Source organism: Salvelinus sp. IW2-2015, linkage group LG7, assembly GCF_002910315.2.
Source record: "Salvelinus sp. IW2-2015 linkage group LG7, ASM291031v2, whole genome shotgun sequence".
NCBI classification, from domain to species: domain Eukaryota; kingdom Metazoa; phylum Chordata; class Actinopteri; order Salmoniformes; family Salmonidae; genus Salvelinus; species Salvelinus sp. IW2-2015.
The window spans coordinates 17,823,070-17,842,179 of record NC_036847.1 but is presented as its reverse complement, the minus strand read 5'-3'; the positions used below and the strand labels follow the sequence as shown (position 1 = coordinate 17,842,179).

Here is a 19,110-nt window from a genome sequence, read left to right as displayed (position 1 = left end):
TGAACCCGATCGACCATCTCTGGATAGACCTGAAAATAGCTGTGCAGCGACATTCCCCATCCAACCTGACAGAGCTTGAGAGGATCTGCAAATGGGACAAACTCCCCAAATACAGGTGTGCGAAGCTTGTAGCGTCATAGCCAAGAAGACTCGAGGCTCTAATCGCTGCCAAAGGTGCTTCAACAAAGTACTGAGTAAAGGGTCTGAATGCCTATGTAAATGTGATATTACATTTTATTTGTATATATATTTGCAAAAATGTCTAAAAAACAGTTTTTTCTTTGTCATTACGTGGTATTTTGTGTAGATTGAGGGGGGAAACTATTTAATAAGGCTGTAAAATAACAAAAATGTGGAAAAAGTCAAGGGGTCTGAATACTTTGCTGAATGCACTGTACTTGCATTCTGAGTAGATCATTTATCACGACTCTGCATCTGAGTCATATCCTGACACGGGAGGCGGATGTACAGTTCTCAAGATTATTTATTCGAAACAGGCAAAGGGCAGGTTGAGGGCAGGCAGAGGTTTGTGATCAGGTCCGAGTCAGGCAGGTACAGGAAGGCAGGCAGGCTCGGGGTCAGGCAGGCAGAATGGTCAGAACCGGGAAAAACTAGGAAACAGAACTAGAGAAACAGGAAGGCAGTATTTTAATACAATGGTATTAAAACATCCCCAAGCCTGTTTGACTTCTACTTCCTTTATTAAGAAGCGTTTAAATAATATTTACATGTTAAATAACATTTAACTGGTTTTCCTCACGGTATTATTTATATACAGTATATCCAATGAATAGACAAACATCAAATGGTGGTCCAGAGCTCAACATCATGCCATAATATGGTTATAAGGCTGTTAGCTGTACAATCTGTCCTTGCGTAATGCTCATCTATACACACCAAGTAATAAACTCACATTAACACATCCTCTTTCTGTATTTTTTCTCTAAAGGAAGCAGTGAATCCATTTCTTCTTCTTTTCTCTCCTAGCTTCAAGCACGCATTCACTCTTACACACTGTATGGGGGGAAACGTTAGGACGATTCTACGGGCCTGTGACTGACAGGGGCCCTAAAAAATTATTAGGACCTTTGGTTAATAATTTAATATATATATTTTTTTAACCTATCATTAATATAATATTTTATTTACAATGTACTAATAAAACTAACGGTTTATTTTTATTTTCTTGTTTTTGGCAAAAAGGAAACATCCAGAGAGCCTCTTTTGCCCAACCCCCCTCCTAATGGTTCGGTCCTGCCCCCAAACCAGGCACAGAACGGTACTTGCTAGCAGTGAATTGCGAGTGAGGAGTGCCGGTGGAGCATCATGTCTCAACTTCCCATAGAAAAATCTGGCTTCCAAAAACGAAAAGGAGACAGGAGAGAGAAAAGGGCGACAGTATGTCACTCAATTTTTGACAAAGGAAGGTGGGTGTACTCCATGAGTGATGGAAATTAACCTTTTAGCTTAGTCCATAGTGAAATGGGCTACTTTTGCTCCCCTAACATTAACGTTAGTTAATGTCTTGACAGAAAATTCTGTGTTTCAATTTCGCTCCTCTTTTACCCGACATTTAATCAATGCAAGCAAACTTTTAGCAAGCTATTCATACTAAATCGGTTGTCCCTGCCCCTTTCTGGTGCCAGGCCCAACAGATGCAGTATCAGGCTTGGCAGCCCTGTCCCCCCATCACCATACCCCTGAACCAGCCCTACTCCCAACTGAAGAAGGTGAGCAGCATTGTGTTGAATGACATGTCAGTTGGCATAATTGCAGGTACTGCAATGAATTGAGGACAGGAATGTGATTCTCCAGTCAGGAAAAATCTCATTTGACACAGAGCCTTAAAGGAAGAGATGCAGGCTCTTAGAGATGGATGAGAGTCTCTCCTGTTTGAGGCGACACTGATTGCTACGCAAATGGATGTTGCACCTCAATTTAGCAAGGAACACAGCCGCCAAAGGAAAGGGAAGAGATTCCATGATGAGACATCTCAGGAGACAGCTCAGGACAGTGCAGCAACGGTGTTTCGGAACACAGTGTTTTTTACTGCTATGGTCTGCTGTTCTGAAAGTTGAGCTGATTAGTGAGGATAAAGTCCTTTCTGTGTGCCAACCACTGATCATGAAATATTCCAGAGATCTTACACCTGAGTTTCAAAATGAAGTAAGACACCTGAACACTATATATGCTGCCACTTTCCCACCTAACGTGTCCCCTCTTGGTCTCCTGCATGCAATTTGTAAGATGCAGCTGCAAAGCATTTTTGGAGAGGTGTGCATTGCTTTACGTATATTTTGCACACTGCCTGTGACTGGTGGCGAGAGAGCTTTCAGTAAGCTAAAACTGTTTTTTTGTTTTTTTTAATAGTTGAGGTCCACTATGTCCCAGGACAGGCTTTGCAGTCTTGCCATGCTGTCCATTGAAAGTCAGTTAGCTAGAAAGCTGGACTTCAAAGACCTGATCGTGACTTTGCTAGCAAGAAGGCTCGGCCCTGGGCTCTTGGTGAGTAAGGCTGAGCAAGGGCCAGTGACAACTGTTAAACAACATGGCTATTGGATCACTACACACAATGCCCACAGGCTAAGAACAAGACTGAAAATAAGAGATCTGAAAGTAATGGCTGGATTGCCATAAAAATGTATTGTGCACAATCAAGACCAAGTGGAAGAAACCTATTGATTTGGTGACCACTTGACCTTTCCTCTAGCGCCACCATCAGGCCTTTTCATTACCATTTTTACGGCTGCTTATTTTCTAGTTCTAGATTTTATTATATCATTCTATAGTTGTTCATTTATTTTAATTGAAGAGGTTAATGTATATTTAAGTTATTTATTTTAAGTTATTCATTAATGTTAATAGAATTTTCCATTCAAGAATTTTACCATTAATTACATTTAGACTCTAAAAGATGGCCTTTAGCACATTTCTTATAGAGGGTATCAGTCTTGAATCAAATAGTGAATTTGACTGTATGCAGAATGTTGCATGCATGTCTGCACAGTGTTATATTTTCACAGCTCACTGTCAGTAAATATCGTACAGTAAATATTGGACTACAAGAGAGTTGCAAGCCTGCAAAGGTAGAGTTATTTTTTTACATAAAAGCACTGGAATCTTCTAGACTGTCTTTTTTTTTTTCATGTGTGAAGTCTAATGAAAGGGACATGATTTACTTTTATTTTGTTGAAAAGATGTGTGATGGAAAATTCAGCATTGAGTCATTACTTTTTTCGCCCCGTGCCTTTTGCTCCCTCAAGTTAGCTACCTGGATAATGGCGGACGGAAGACAGGGTGGTGCCGCTTCTCATACGAATGCTGTTATTTTATCTAAAACATCAGGTGTACGCCGACCCCAGCTAAGTAACTCATGCAAAGAGTTAAAGCACAATTATGTGTTTTATCTCCAGTACTTTGCCATGATTGTCAGTTATGTAGCTGCTCTATTGATAATCTCAGTGCGTCCTTGCTGGGATGACACAATAAATCTACTACTGCCGGAGAATACCAACACCAAACACATTGGTTCACCGTTCCACGGGAGCGGACAGTACACAGCATACCATAATGGTCTGAATAATGGCCAAGTCTACCTCGCTCCCTATTCCACTGAACCGCTTAGGCGTAACAAACAAAGTCCAACATTTATCGGAAACTGTTAAACTACCTGTTCACTACCCTCCTGCTCTCCGGGGATGTGCAACTCAGTCCTGGGGCTAACATCACCGAGCCAGCGATACTCACTGGAGTGGAACGCAGTGGATGGCCTCGTCCACTGATCGTCGCCGCTGTGGAAGTGGGGGAGTGCTATGGTCCCATGGTTTCTCTCGACTCACCCGGCTCCAGGATAGATTTTTACTCTTCAAACATACTCAAGTTGCTAAATGCGATCCCTGACTCTGCTTCTGGTACGCAAGCTGTTTTAATTAGTTCCCCGCATCCAGTGCAGGCGGGAGGGATTGTTAATTGCGCTACCGAACTGCCCTAATCAAAACGAAACAAAACGGCCTAAACCCAGCCGTCAGAAAACACAGAAAATTAAACTTTTTTCAATGTGTCTCGAGTCATCTGGGACCCACGAGCTAAGCCCAAGGGGGGCACTTGAACATTCGTAGTGTCATTCCAAAAAGTTATCAAATTCAACATCTACTCACAGACTCCAACCTTGACTTCCTCTGCCTCTGAGACATGGCTCCATAAAAACTCTCCATATGCTACTTTGATTGTGCCTGGCTACAATGTTTTCAGGAGAGACAGGATTGAAGGAAGAGGGGGGGTGTGTGATGATTTACATTAAAGAACATATCCGATGTAAACAAATTGAGTGGTCATGTGATAATGAACTAGAATGTATTGGCCTGAACGTTACACTSTCTCCCCAAATGTCTTTTACCCTTATTGGAATGTATAGGCCACCTTCCACCAAAAGTGTGTTTTTTGATCAGTTTAATAACATGCTTAGGGAATGTGATTTGGGGAAAGAGGTCATCTTAATGGGAGATTTTAATATTAATTATGAAGACAAGTCTTGTAGGAAAACCATCAAACGGATCACTAATACCTTTGACCTTACACAGCTAGTTAAAGGGCCAACCAGGGTGACTTGTTGCTCTAAAACACAGATTGATTTGGTGTTCAGTAATAAACCAGAGAGTGACTAAATCATTCAATATGGTTACTGGGCTATCTGATCATAATCTGACACTTATAGCCAGAAAGCTGTCTAAGAGCAGGTTTAACCTCTCTACTGTTAGAAAGCCGGATCAACTAAGAATACATAAGAGTGAATTAAACTATTTTGAAAACGCAATTAAGGGAATTAACTGGAATGATCTCTTGTCCTATACAGACGTGGAAGCTGATAGTCAGGTTTTTCTATCCACAATCCAGACTACAATAAATGGTTTCCTAAAGAAAATCAAATCCTAACCTGGCCAAGAGCACTCTTCCTTGGCTAAATGGAGAAATCTGGAAATTGATGAAAGAACGAGATTATGCTCTAAAAATTGCCCTAAGATCCAAATTAGAGCATGACAGACGTAGGTTTACCATGTTGAGAAATAAGGTGATGAAAGAAATCAGACAGGCCAAGGCAGACTTTTTTATTAACATAATTGGTGAAGCAAAAGGAAATTCTAAATTTATCTGGGAGAATCTAAAAAAGTTAACAGGGAAAGACCATAGTAACACTGCAAAAAGACTAGAAATCATGGCGAATAACAATCTAACACAGGATGCAGTCAAAATAGCAATAGYCTTCAATTCCTACTTTATTGACTCTGTCAGGGTAATGACACAGAACCCCTCCACTGGTTTCTTGGGCTCAGTGCTAGTGAATGACGCTCAACCTGTCTTCATCATAAGGGAGGTTTCTGAGTCAAAGGTGAACAAGGTGATTAGCTCACTAAAGAACTCTAAAGCCAAAGATGTGTTTGGGCTGGACTCTACCTTTCTTAACAACTACAAAGAGTCTCTCATTGGCCCCATTACTAAGGTCACCAACACATCTATTGGTCTGGGGGTGTTTCCAAGGGTATGGAAGTCGGCCATAATAACGGCCATCTTTGAATCGGGCGACCCTGCTGACGTGAGTAACTACAGGCCCATTAGTATACTACCTGTGGTGTCAAAGGTTGTTGAAAAGTGTGTAGCAGAACAACCGATTGCCCATGGAAAATGTGAAGTCCAAGATGGACAAAGAGGGCGTTGTTGGGGCTGTGTTTCTGGACCTAAGGAAGGTTTTTGATAATGTTAACCATGAGATTCTCATCACAAAATTGTCCAAGTTCAACTTTTCCCCCGATGCCTTGAGATGGATGAAATCATACCTTGAAGGCAGAACTCAAGTGTGTCAGAGTGAGCAATGAGCTGTCGCCCACTCTTAGCTATGATGTGGGCGTGCCCCAAGGGTTAATTCTGGGGCCCCTCCTGTTCAGCCTGTACATTAATGATCTGCCTTAAGTTCAAATGTATGCAGATGATACAGTGATATGGGCCCAAGCTTGCTGTACAACATTAAAACCTATTCAGTCTGTCTACAAACAGGCTCTCAAAGTGCTTGATAGGAATCCCAATAGCCATCATCAATAATACATCCTCAGAAAGCATGAGCTCCTGAGTTGGGAAAATCTTGTGCAATACACCGACGCATGTCTTGTATTCAAGATCCTAAATGGCCTGGCTCCCCCTCCACTCAGTATATTTGTTAAACAGAAAACCCAAACATATGGCAGCAGATCCACAAGGTCTGCCATGAGAGGTGACTGTATAGTTCCCTTAAGGAAAAGCACCTTTAGTAAATCCGCTTTCTCTGTGAGAGCTTCCCATGTCTGGAATACACTTTCACAAAATGCATGAAGACATGGCTAAAGGTCAATCAGATTTGTGAACATAATCCCTAGCTGTGTATTGCCGCTTTCCATGTTGTCGGTAGCTTGTGAGGTGTGGAAACACTTTGTTGCTTTTATGAATTTTGTCTTGCTGCTTTTTGTTCTATGTTGCTCTGTCGGTATGCTACGTCTTGCTTGTCCTATGTTGCTATGTCTTGCCATATGTTGCTCTGCGTGTGCTCACTGCTCAATGATTGTCTATATTGTAATTGTTTTTAATAACCTGCCCATGGACTGCGGTTATAAATTAGCCAGCTGGCTAAAACCGACACTTTTACTGAAACGTTGTTTAATGTGCACTGTCCTTGTAAAAAATAAAATAAACTCAAATAAACTCTAAATGATTGAAGTTTGAGTTATTACTAGTTGAATTCAAGGCAGGTGGTTTTCCACAATGTTCATGGGGTTAATGACCTTTTGTTTGTATGGTGCCATAATTTTCTTGATCTCAGTGATTGCCTATCCTGGGTTGAGTCCCTGTGAAATTAAAATAAAATAAGAGGTAAATAAAAGTAGCCCAACGCGTAGCAAATAAGAAACATAAGAGAGGGATTGGTGATGACTACTTCTGAGCTGCAGGAGTTGTATAAAATCCACTGTGCTGAACTCTACACTAGCCTAATTACTGTCTTATTACAGATGCAGTGTATTCAGATAGTGAGTGTACCTTGGGCCAGGTCTTAATCCAGATCATGGTACGACATCCAGTGCTTAATTTGAACCAGATCCGGCACATCTCAGATTTGACTTTGTTTGTTCCGGCACCTATTTGCCCGCATCCGGTACCTCTCGCGGCATGATTTATTAATTGTCTCACTGTTCGCACTGTAGACATTCTAATAAAAGAGATCAGCGTTAAATCAAGTTGCCTCCTCGTTATTTCTCCCAACCACTAGAAAGACAATCATGTAAAAGCACGGTGATCCTTCTGTGTAATCATCCTATCCTGCCACACTGATTCCAGACCTGCTTTCTTATTTGTATATAGAGGTTATGGGGAGGGCCGGTGGGGTAGGTAACTGATCTTGACACAGGTCTTGGTAGTGGTGGTCAGCTGGTGAAGAGGTCCCTACCTAATCACGTTACGTAGCCTAGGCTAGTCGTCTCCCTAATGAATTTGAATCATGGGAAAGACAAATAAAAAAGGATAAGAAGAGGCAGTCGAGTTTGATTACATTTTTCAAGTTCACAAATCCAGAGAAAGACTGAATCGAACCCAGAATGAGCCAGATAACTGTCAGTGCCGGAGGAGAGGAGTAAGGGGCAAACTGTTCCTGATGGCGATGCCGTCGTAGCAGAGCTGCTAATCCCACCAGTTCAGCATCACCACAGGCACCTCCACTAGCGAGTCAGACTCAGTGGGAGGGAGACTGGGAGCAGTGCATTTACCGACAAAGTGGTGGATTTGCAGTTCAAGGACAAGCAAACATATAACCCATGGCTTTTCATGCAGAATTAAAAATTGGGCTGGACAACATGCAAAAAGGTAGGGAGCTTGGGTCCACGACTGGATGGATTAAACTAGCCAAAGAGTAGGTGGGATGTACAGTAAATTAACATCCTATGCCTTAGACGTGAACAAACAACAAAGAGCCCTTCAAAAAAAAATTGTACATGCCCGAACCAAGGCGCATTTGATGCCAGTAAGCCTTGTAGACAAGGCTAGAGAGGACACCCAAGTTATAGTTAACAATTAAAAAGACATGACAGTCTTCAGAACAGCCTTGGAATGAGGATAAACATCACAGCCACAAGCTCGCTCATGGCTTTGAGCAAGAAATGGACTCTCAGGAGTTAAATGGACTTAACATGGGGAGAGTCATTATGGGAGGTTTTGAAAACTAAGTTAGGACATTTTTTGCAACAGCGGTAGAGAGAGAAGGGGTCCTTCGACAGTCTGTCCTCATTGCTTGACTCAATCATCCAACAATAGGCCTGTTGAGGGGGGAAACACATTCATTAGATTTACTTCATACACCAAGATCATAAAATGCTTGTCTCTGGGATGAGGTTTCCAGACAAACTCATTACCTGAGTCAATTGTCCAATTATATGCCTGTTGAAAAAGCATCCACACATCAGCTTTACTTTGTTTTAAGACATTGCTTCTCCTTGTCAAAAAAGCAAAAATAAGAATTGCATATTCACTTACAACCCAATACACACCTGCATGAAGAAAGCAGGCCCCAGATACTTATATCCATTCCACCAGTAGCTAGGGCAGCTGGTGCTACAGCAGGCACAGAGAATGCACTCAGACCATCCTGGGAGAGGAGGATCATTAGAGATCAGAGTCCTTGTGCTCTTACCACTTTGTATATTTGAACAAACTTTATATTGTAAGTTGAAACTCCAGAAAGCTATGGCAAAGTGTGGTTCACATGTATAAAAAAAAATATATCCTTCACAAGGGTGATGCAAGGTCTTAATGTAACAAAGTAATTGGTTCTGACTAGGCCACTTGATCCCAACAAAATAGTGCTTGGGCCCTTTCTGATATCTTAATCAAATGTGTATATGTACTAGAGGTCAACCGATTATAATTTTTTCAACGCCGATACCGATTATTGGAGGACCAAAAAAAGCCGATACGTCAGACATTTTTTTTTTTATATATGTAATAATGACAATTACAACAATACTGAATGAACACTTATTTTAACTTACATTTATTTAGTCTCAAATAATGAAACATGCTCAATTTGGTTTAAATAATGCAAAAAGTGTTGAAGAAAGTAAAAGTGCAGTATGTACCATGTAAAAAAACGAACGTTTAAGTTCCTTGCTCAGAACATATGAAAGCTGGTGGTTCAATATTCCCAGTTAAGAAGTTTTAGGTTGTAGGAATTATAACGCGTCAACCATTTCTCTATACGGCTGGGTAGCCTAGTGGTTAGAGCGTTGGACTAGTAACCGAAAGGTTGCAAGTTCAAATCCCCGAGCTGAAAGGTACAAATATGTCGTTCTGCCCCTGAACAGGCAGTTAACAGGTAACGCTGTTTATGACTTCAAACCTATCAACTCCTGAGATTAGGCTGGCATTAGAACATCCAATAGTCAAAGGTATATGAAATACAAATGGTATTTGGCTGTCATTGAAAATAAGAATTTGTTCTTAACTGACTTGCCTAGTTAAATAAAGGTATAAAAAATACCATTTGTATTTCATATACCCTTGACTATTGGATGTTCTAATGTCAGCCTAATCTCAGGAGTCGATAGGTTTGAAGTCATAAACAGCGCTGTGCCTCAAGCATTGCTAAGAGCTGCTGGCAAACGGAGTAGAGTTTGAATGAATGCTTACGAGCCTGCTGCTGCCTACCACCGCCCAGTCAGACTGCTCTATCAAATCATAGACTTAATTATAATAAACACAGAAATACGAGCCTTGTCATTAATATGGTAAAATGCGGAAACTATCATCGAAAACAAAATGTTTAATCTTTCAGTGAAATACGGAACCGTTCTGTATTCTATCGAACTAAGTCTAAATATTACACAACCTTCAATGTTATGTAAAATTCTGGCAACTTAGTTCGCAACGAGCAAGGCGGCCCAAACTGTTGCATGTACCCTGACTGCTGTCACGCCCTGACCGTAAAGAGCTTTTTATGTCACTATTTTGGTTTGTTCAGGGTGTGATTTGGGTGGGCATTTTATGTTCCTTTTTCTATGATTTGTATTTCTGTGTGTTTGGCCGGGTGTGGTTCTCAATCAGAGGCAGCTGTCTATCATTGTCTCTGATTGAGAACCATACTTAGGTAGCTTTTTTCCCACATGGTTTTTGTGGGTAGTTATTTTCTGTTTAGCTGTTTTGTTTGCCTGGCAGAACTGTTCGCTTTTGTTCTCCTGTTTGTTGTTTTTGTTAGATTGGATTAAATCATGAACACTTTAAACGCTGTACCTTGGTCCACTCTTCCTTCAGCCCACGAGAAGCGTGACAACTGCATGCAATGAACGCAAGAGAAGTGACACAATTTTCCTAGTTAATATTGCCTGCTAACATGAATTTCTTAACTAAATATGCAGGTGAAAAAATATATACTTCTGTGTATTGATTTTAAGAAAGGCATTGATGTTTATGTTAGGTACATTTGTGTAACGATTGTTAGCTATCAGTTAGAATGCTAGCTAGGAACTTACCTTGGCCCCTTGCTGCACTGGCGTAACAGGTGGTCAGCCTGCCACGCAGTTTCCTCATGGAATGCAATCGGCCATAAAAGCCGATTACCGATTTGTTAGGAAAACTTTTTTTATTTAACCAGGTAAGCTAGTTGAGAACAAGTTCTCATTTACAACTGCGACCTGGCCAAGATAAAGCAAAGCAGTGCGACATAAATACAGAGTTACACATGGAACAAACAAACATACAGTCAATAATACAATAGGAAAAAGTCTATATACAGTATGTGCAAATGAGGTAGGATAAGGGAGGTAAGGCAATAAATAAGCCATAGTGGCAAAATAAATACTATAGCAATTAAACATGAGTGACAGATGTGCAGAAGATGAGTGTGCAAGTAGAGATACTGTTGTACAAAATAAATAACAGTATGGGGATGAGGTAGTTGGATGGGCTATGTACAGGTGCAGTGATCTGTGAGTTGCTCTGACAGCTGACGCTTAAAGTTAGAGGGAGATATGAGTCTCCAGCTTCAGTGATTTTTGCAATTCGTTCCGGTCATTGGCAGCAGAGAACTGGAAGGAAAGGCGGCCAAACGAGGAATTGGCTTTGGGGGTGACCAGTGAAATATACCTGCTGGAGCGTGTGCTACGGGTGGGTGCTTCTATGGTGACCAGTAGGGTGAGAAGGCGGGGCTTTACATAGCAAAGACTTATAGATGACCTGGAGCCAGTGGGTTTGGCGACGGATATGTAGTGAGGGCCAGCCAACGAGAGCATACAGGTCGCAGCGGTGGGTAGTATATGGGGCTTTCGTGACAAAACGGATGGCACTGTGATAGACTACATCCAGTTTGCAGAGTAGAGTGTTGGAGGCTATTTTGTAAATGACAACGCCGAAGTCAAGGATCGGTAGGATAGTCAGTTTTACGAGGGTATGTTTGGCAGCATGAGTGAAGGATGCTTTGTTGCGAAATAGGAAGCTGAGTCTAGATTTAATTTTGGATTGGAGATCCTTAATGTAAGTCTGGAAGGAGAGTTTACAGTCTAAACAGACACCTAGGTATTTGTAGTTGTCCACATATTCTAAGTCAGAACCGTCCAGAGTAGTGATGCTGGACGGGCGGGCAGGTGTGGGCAGCGATCGGTTGAATAGCATGCATTTAGTTTTACATTTAAGAGCAGTTGGAGGCCACAGAAGGAGAGTTGTATGGCATTGAAGCTCGTCTGGAGGTTAGTTAACACAGTGTCCAAAGGAGGGCCAGATGTATACAGAATGGTGTCGTCTGCGTAGAGGTGGATCAGAGAATCACCAGCAGCAAGAACGACATCATTGATATATACAGAGAAAAGTGTTGGCCCGAGAATTGAACCCTGTGGCACCCCCATAGGGACTGCCAGAGGTCCGGACAACAGGCCCTCCGATTTGACACACTGAACTCTGAGAAGTAGTTGGTGAACCAGACGAGGCAGTCATTTGAGAAACCAAGGCTGTTGATCAGCCATGCCGATTAAATCGGTCGACCTCTAATATGTACTTATGTTTTAGACATGGACATTTCATATAATGCATTGATAGTATAGTTACTGAAATCACCTACCACTGGTTAGGGGCTGAAATATGTACCCGTTTTTGCCTCTCTTCCACAGTCTGGTGATACTGCTCTTTACCCTCCCGAGACTCGTCTTGTTCAGGAAGGGCTCGATGGACTTGTACTGGGCATAGAAGTTATTCATGGCCTGTACAGGCATACACAATACATTTACACTTAGTCTACAAAATATAGGCTACCACATGGTGACATTGAATTATTTTATTCAGTTTGTGTCTTTCAGGTTTGTCATCTTTCAATGCAACTATAACAAATCAGTATAAAGTGCCTTCTAAATGTAACCATAATACTTACCGGCACAAGATCTTTGACATCGTATATGTGCGGGAGAGTGTAGCGTTTGCTGGTTTTGATGTCTATTTTGTTTAAGGAGGCCAGTGTGTTGCCTCCGTTGATGTTCATGGCACATGAACCACAGATACCTGAAGCAAGATAAATGTCACACCACTGAAAAGGACAACTCCACACTAAGACTCACTTTGTCTTTCATGATTCTCTATCATTCTAGATTAGGATACAATATATTGATAGGCCAATACACAAATTATGACACATACTTTTATCGCCACTCTGCAAATTGCTCTTCATGCCTTAACCTCTCTGCAGGAACATCTGAGTGTGGGGTCCATCTCATTCTTGATATTGATGAGGGCATCCAATACTATGGGGCCACAGCTGTAATAGTAGGGAGAAGGATTTGTTAACAATGCAGACATTATTCAATGAGTGCAATGCCATCAACGCAGACTAAAAGCTGATATTGATAGGTTTAAAACCTCTTGACGCTAGGGGTCAGATTTTTATTTTTAAATAACGTTCCCAAGGTAAACGGACTATTTGTCAGGTCCAGATCGTAGAATATGCATATCATTTACAGATTAGGATATAAAACACTCCAAAGTTTCCAAAACTGTCCAAATGTTGTCTGTGAGTATAACAAAACAGATTTTGCAGGCAAAAACCTGAGAAAATCTAACCCGGAAGTTATTATTTATTTTTATTTTTTTATCTGTGTTTTATTTCCCGTCTTTCTTCCATTTAAAGGGGTATCAACCAGATTCCTTTTCCAATGGCTTCCTCAGGCTGTGACCAGGCTTTAGACAGTTTCAGGCTTTTATTTTGAAAAATGAGCGAGATTTTTCAAAAGTAGTCAGGTGTCCTTTGATTAGTTCCTGCGCGCGAGAGTTAGCTCTCCATTTTCTTTCTCTCTTTTATTGAATAGGTTACGGTCCGGTTGAAATATTATTGATTATGTATGTTAAAAACAACCTGAGGATTGATTATAAAAAACATTTGACATGTTTCTAAACATCACGGATACTTTTTGGAATTTTCGTCGAACGAAACGAGGCTGTAGTTTTCTGAACATAACGCGCAACCCAAATGGCGTTTTTTTGTTATAAAAGTAATATTTATCGAACAAAAATAACATTTATTGTGTAACTGGGAGTCTCGTGAGTGCAAACATTCCGAAGATTATCAAAGGTAAACGATTAATTTTATTGCTTTTCTGACTTTCGTGACCATGCTAATTTGGGGCTAGCTGTTCTAGCATTGATTGATACACTCACAAAAGCTTGGATTGCTTTCGCTGCAAAGCATATTTTCAAAATCTGACACGRTAGGTGGATTAACAACAAGCTAAGCTGTGTTTTGGTATATTTCACTTGTGATTGCATGATTATAAATATTTTTAGTAATATTTTGCGCCCTGCAATTCAGCGGTTGTTTAGGAAAATGATCCCGCTAAAGGGATCCGTAGCGCAGAGAAGTTAAGAAAATATTTACCAATGTGGCGTACAGCAGGCCAGCCACCAGGGGGAGACTCGTCGAGGCCTGGTGACAGACGGAGTATACATCATGAGGCGATGGCACCATCTACTGGACGTGCCAGGTCTCGACGGGCTCTCCGGCCAGGACTAATTGGGGCTGATTGGGAGTTGGTGAGTAATCAAGGGCTGATTGCGCACCTGCTGTGCAAATCCCATAAAGCTGCCAGAAGGGCAGCACACAGGGAGAGAGTGGGGGAAGAAAGGACTCCCGTATAGTTGGGGACAGTTGCAGAGGTAACHGGAGTGAGTTCAGTTTTTGATCCCCACAGGATACAGCAAGACCTGGAACCAAGAAGACGGTATCCCGGAGAGGTTCTCATAGGGGAGACCTTTTCTTTTGAACTATTATTTTAATAAACACCTTTGAAACTGAGCTAATCCTACTCTGTCTGAGCCTTTTGGTCCTAGACTTTGCGTTCCGGTACCGCTTGCCGTGCGGTAGCAGAGAAAACAGTCTACAACTTGGGTGATTGGAGTCTCTGACAATTTTATGGGCTTTCATCTGACACCGCCTATTGTATAGGTCCTGGATGGCAGGGAGCTTGGCCCCAGTGATGTACTGGGCCGTTCGCACTACCCTCTGTAGCGCCTTACGGTCAGATGCCGAGCAGTTGCCATACCAGGCGGTGATGCAACCGGTCAGTATGCCCTCGATGGTGCAACTGTAGAACCTTTTCAGGATTTGGGGACCCATGCCAAATCTTTTCAGTCTCCTGAGGGGGAAAGGTTTTGTGCCCTCTTCATGGCTGTCTTGGTATGTTTGGACCATGATAGTTCGTTGGTGATGTGGACACCAAGGAACTTGAAACGCTCGACCCGCTCCACTACAGCCCCGTCAATGGTAATGGGGGCCTGTTCGGCCCTCCTTTTCCTGTAGTCCATGATCAGCTCACATTGAGGGAGAGGTTGTTGTCCTGGCACCACACTGCCAGTTCTCTGACCTCCTCCCTATAGGCCGTCTCATCATTGTCGGTGATCAGGCCTACCACTGTTGTGTCGTCAGCAAACTTAACGATGGTGTTGGAGTCGTGTTTGGCCTAGGAGTTGTGTTTGGCCACGTGGGTGGGTGAACAGGGAATACTGGAGGGTACTAAGTACACACCCCTGAGGGGCCTCAGTGTTAAGGATCAGCGTGGCAGACGTGTTGTTGCCTACTCTTACCACCTGGGGGCGGCCCGTCAGGAAGTCCAGAATCCAGTTGCAAAGGGAGGTGTTTAGTCCCAGAGTCCTTAGCTTGGTGATGAGTTTCCTGGGCACTGGTGTTGAACGCTGAGCTGTAGTCAATTAACAGCATTCTCACATAGGTGTTCCTTTTGTCCAGGTGAGAAAGGGCAGTGTGGAGTGCGATTGAGATTGCGTCAGATCTGTGGATCTGTTGGGGAGGTATGCAAATTGGAGTGGGTCTAGGGTGTCCGGGAGGATGCTGTTGATGTGAGCCATGACCAGCCTTTCAAAACACTTCATGGCTACCGACATGAGTGCCACGGGGCGGTAATCATTTAGGCAGGTTACCTTCACTTCCTTGGGCACAGGGACTATGTTGGTCTGCTTGAAACATGTAAGTTTTACAGACTCGGTCAGGGAGAGGTTGAAAGAGTCTGTGAAGACACTGGTCCACGCATGCTTTGAATACACGTCCTGGTAATCCGTCTGGCCCAGCGGCTTTGTGAATGTTGACCTGTTTAAAGGTTTTGTTCACATCGGCTACCGAGAGCGTTATCACACAGTCATCCAGAACAGCTTGTGCTCTCGTTCATGCTTCAGTGTTGCTTGCCTCGAAGCGAGCATAAAAGGCATTTAGCTCGTCTGGTAGGCTCGTGCCACTAAGCAGTTTTCAAACCCTGCCACCTCCGACGTGCATCAGAGCCGGTGTAGTAGGATTCAATCTTAACAAACATAATCGATAATATTTAAACCGGACCGTAACCTATTCAATAAGAGAGAAAAGGAAAATGGAGAGCTCCCCTCTCGCACGCAGGAACTATTCAGAGGACACCTGACTACTTTTGAAAAATCTCGTTCATTTTTCAAAATAAAAGCCTGAAACTATGTCTAAAGCCTGGTCACAGCCTGAGGAAGTCATTGGAAAAGGAATCTGGTTGATACCCCTTTAAAAATGGAAGATAGACTGGCCAGGAAACACAGATTAAAAAATATATATATCACTTCCGGGTTAGATTTTCTCAGGTTTTCGCCTTCAGAATCAGTTTTGTTATACTCACAGACAATATTTTGACAGTTTTGGAAACTTTGGAGTGTTTTCTATCCTAATCTGTAAATTATATGCATATTCTACGATCTGGACCTGAGAAATAGTCAGTTTACCGTGGGAACGTTATTTAAAAATAAAATAAAAATCTGACCCCTAGTGTCAAGAAGTTAATCCTGTATTGACGCTTTGCTTGTTTGATGGTTCGTCTGAGGGCATAGCGGGATTTCTTATAAGCGTCCGGATTAGTCTCCCGCTCCTTGAAAGCGGCAGCTCTAGCCTTTAGCTCGATGCGGATGTTGCCTGTAATCCATGGCTTCTGGTTGGGATATGTATGTACAGTCACTGTGGGGACGACGTCGTCGATGCGCTTATTGATGAAGCCGATGACTGAGGTGGTGTACTTCTCAATGCCATTGGATGAATCACGGGACATATTCCAGTCTGTGCTCGCAAATGGTTTGTGTGTTTTTTCCCCCTCCGATGAACTGTCTAATAAGCCAAATATGATTACTATTTGAATCCATGCCATAAACCATACATACATTCATACACCTATTGACAACTAGTAAAAACACATTGCATGGCCAGGAGGTATACACATTCGCAGGCCCTTTTTCATTCCCTTATTTCTTAATGTTCTTCTTCTTTAAAAAAACAAAACACTCTCCCTAACTTGCCACCATTGGCCGAGTGTTCAGTAATGCCACGATATTTCAGCCCAAAGAGGTGCAAACCACGAATACAGCGCAATGCCGGTTCCGGCCTGTGTAACTTTTTGCTGTACACCTCAGGCATGACTTCAGATTATGTCAAAATCAAGAGGAGCCTACTGAAAGCTATGTATTATGTCAGAGCCTCATTGCTTATACAGGGTTCAGTTATAGAAGGAGATTAGTATAGTTAGTAGGATAGCCATGGGAAGTAGGGGTGCTGAGTGTGCTGCAGCACCCCCTGAATAATCAGAATTAAAAAATATTTTTTTTTCCACAAAAGTAGTGCACTGGGCCTTTACTTGTCCTGTATTAGCTGACCGATATATACGTCTGAAGCACAGGCAAAACAAAAAAAAGTCAGCTTTGATGCTGTGTCAAAAAAGGTAGTTGTATACTTAAAAACAGCCAGTGAAAGTGCAGGGCGCCAAATTCAAAAACCAGAAATCTCATAATTAAAATTCCTCAAACATACATGTGTCTTATATCATTTTAAAGGTAATCTTGTTGTTAATCCCACCAAAGTGTCCGATTTCAAATAGGCTTTTCAGCGAAAGCACTACAAACGATTATGTTAGGTCACCACAAAACCAAAAATAATCACAGCCATTTTTCCCAGCAAAATATAGCTTCACAAAAACCAGAATAGAGATCAAATGAATCACTAACCTTCGATTATGTTCATCAGATGACACTCATAGTACTTCATGTTACACAATACATGCGTGTTTTGTTTGATTAAATTSATATTTATATAAAAAAATCTGAGTTTACATTGAGGCTACAAGATTCAGTAAATGCAAAAACATCAAGTGACTTTGCATAGCCCATCGTTTCAACATGAATACTCATCATAAATATAGATCATAATACAAGTTATACACATTGAATTATAGATATACCTCTCCTTAATGCAACCGCTATGTCAGATTTCAAAAAAACTTTACGGGAAAAATAATTGCACGCTATAATCTGAGACGGCGCTCAAACTAGCATACCACAGCTGCAAAGATAGCGTCACTATAAACAATAAAATACATGATAAATATTTCATTACCTTTGTTGATTTAGATCAGAAAGCACAGCAGGAATCCCAGGTCCACAATAAATGTTTGTTTTGTTCGAAAAAAATCTGTTATTTATGTCCAAATACCTTCTTTTGTTAGCGCCTCTGGTTTACATATCCAAACGCTAATTCTGGTCAGCGTTATATCGGACAAAAACTTCAAAATGTGATATTACCGGTCGAAGAAACATTTCAAACTAAGTACTGATTCAATCATTAGGATGTTTTTAACATATAGCTTCAATAAAGTTCCAACCGGAGTATTCCTTCTTGTCTGCGTGAGCAATGGAACGTCAGTGACTTGCATGAGGAAGTGGCATGATTAGCGCATGGCTGCTTGATGGACACCTGACTGATTCTGCTCTCATTCTCTCCCACAACATCATAGAAGTCTCATTGGAATTTATATTGATTGCTGACATCTAGTGGAACCCCTAGTGCAGTGCAACCTCTGTCTTAAGTCAATTGGGTTTCTTTAGGGACTCTGGTGAATACAGACAGCCTCAGATTTCTGACTTCCTGTCAGAAAGGATTTTGCCTGCCAATATGAGTTCTGTTAATCTCACAGACATAATTCAAACAGTTTTAGAAACTTTGGAGTGTTTTCTATCCAATACTAATAATAATATGCAAATATTAGGAACTATGACTAAGGAGCAGGCCGTTTGAAATGGGCACCTTTCATCCAAGCTACTCAATACTGCCCCTGCAGCCATAAGAAGTTATTAAGAACAGAATCTTGCAGGATTCAATAGTTGGAATTGTAAGACTTGTTGCCCCGTCCTTTTCTCTGTGATCGTCATTCTAATGGAATCCAGAAAGAACGCGTTTCTTCGTGCATAAGAACAGCCCTTAGCCATGGTATATTGGCCATATACCACATCCCCTCGGGCCTACAGCGGAATAAATGTAGTTGTATTACAATGGTGTAATACAGTGGCTACGGTTGAATTAAAACCATCTGACCATCTCCCTGCATGGGTATTCTGTGCCCACCCCCATGACATACCATTTGTCAACAAAGATTACTTAAAGGATACTCATTACACTCTTGCTGGTCTGGAGAGGTTTGGTAGGCCGTCATTGTAAATAAGAATTCGTTCTTAACTGACTTGCCTAGTTAAATAAAGGTTAAATAAATAAAAATAAAAAGTAGCCCGAAC

The 19,110-nt window shown here is 41.7% G+C and overlaps 1 protein-coding gene and 1 long non-coding RNA gene across 4 annotated transcripts; one reads left to right on the top strand and one right to left on the bottom strand.

Moving 5' to 3' along the window:
• Window positions 1-623: 623 nt before the first annotated feature.
• On the top strand, window positions 624-3,184 carry LOC111966527 (uncharacterized). The gene is made up of 3 exons (XR_002877656.3): window positions 624-1,427; window positions 1,647-1,730; window positions 2,371-3,184. It is a non-coding gene; the product is annotated as an uncharacterized lncRNA (long non-coding RNA).
• A 1,907-nt stretch (window positions 3,185-5,091) lies between these two features.
• Window positions 5,092-18,511, bottom strand: LOC111966526 (succinate dehydrogenase [ubiquinone] iron-sulfur subunit, mitochondrial-like). Of its 3 annotated transcripts, XM_070444503.1 has the most exons (7): window positions 17,939-18,507; window positions 12,685-12,802; window positions 12,422-12,549; window positions 12,116-12,254; window positions 8,559-8,656; window positions 8,424-8,448; window positions 5,092-8,327 (listed from the first exon to the last, which is right to left on the bottom strand). In XM_070444503.1, the coding sequence occupies exons 2-7, from the start codon at window positions 12,713-12,715 to the stop codon at window positions 8,308-8,310; spliced, it is 441 nt and encodes a 146-aa protein (XP_070300604.1). In that variant the 5' UTR covers window positions 12,716-12,802; window positions 17,939-18,507; the 3' UTR covers window positions 5,092-8,307. The 3 variants fall into 3 exon arrangements, with proteins under 3 accessions (XP_070300604.1, XP_070300602.1, XP_070300603.1); XM_070444501.1 differs by having other exon boundaries at window positions 5,092-8,448; window positions 17,939-18,511; XM_070444502.1 differs by lacking the exon at window positions 8,424-8,448 and having other exon boundaries at window positions 17,939-18,509.
• Window positions 18,512-19,110: the final 599 nt, after the last annotated feature.

Excerpts from the sequence above, each read along its gene's own strand:
- LOC111966526 (XM_070444501.1), bottom strand. The coding sequence starts at position 12,715 with ATGAAGAGCAATTTGCAGAGTGGCGATAAAA. Across the intron at positions 12,550-12,684 it reads TTTGCAGAGTGGCGATAAAA|GTATCTGTGGTTCATGTGCC; the intron begins GTATGTGTCATA and ends ATCTTGCTTCAG. Across the intron at positions 8,449-8,558 it reads GGCCTGCTTTCTTCATGCAG|GCATATAATTGGACAATTGA; the intron begins GTGTGTATTGGG and ends CTTTTTCAACAG.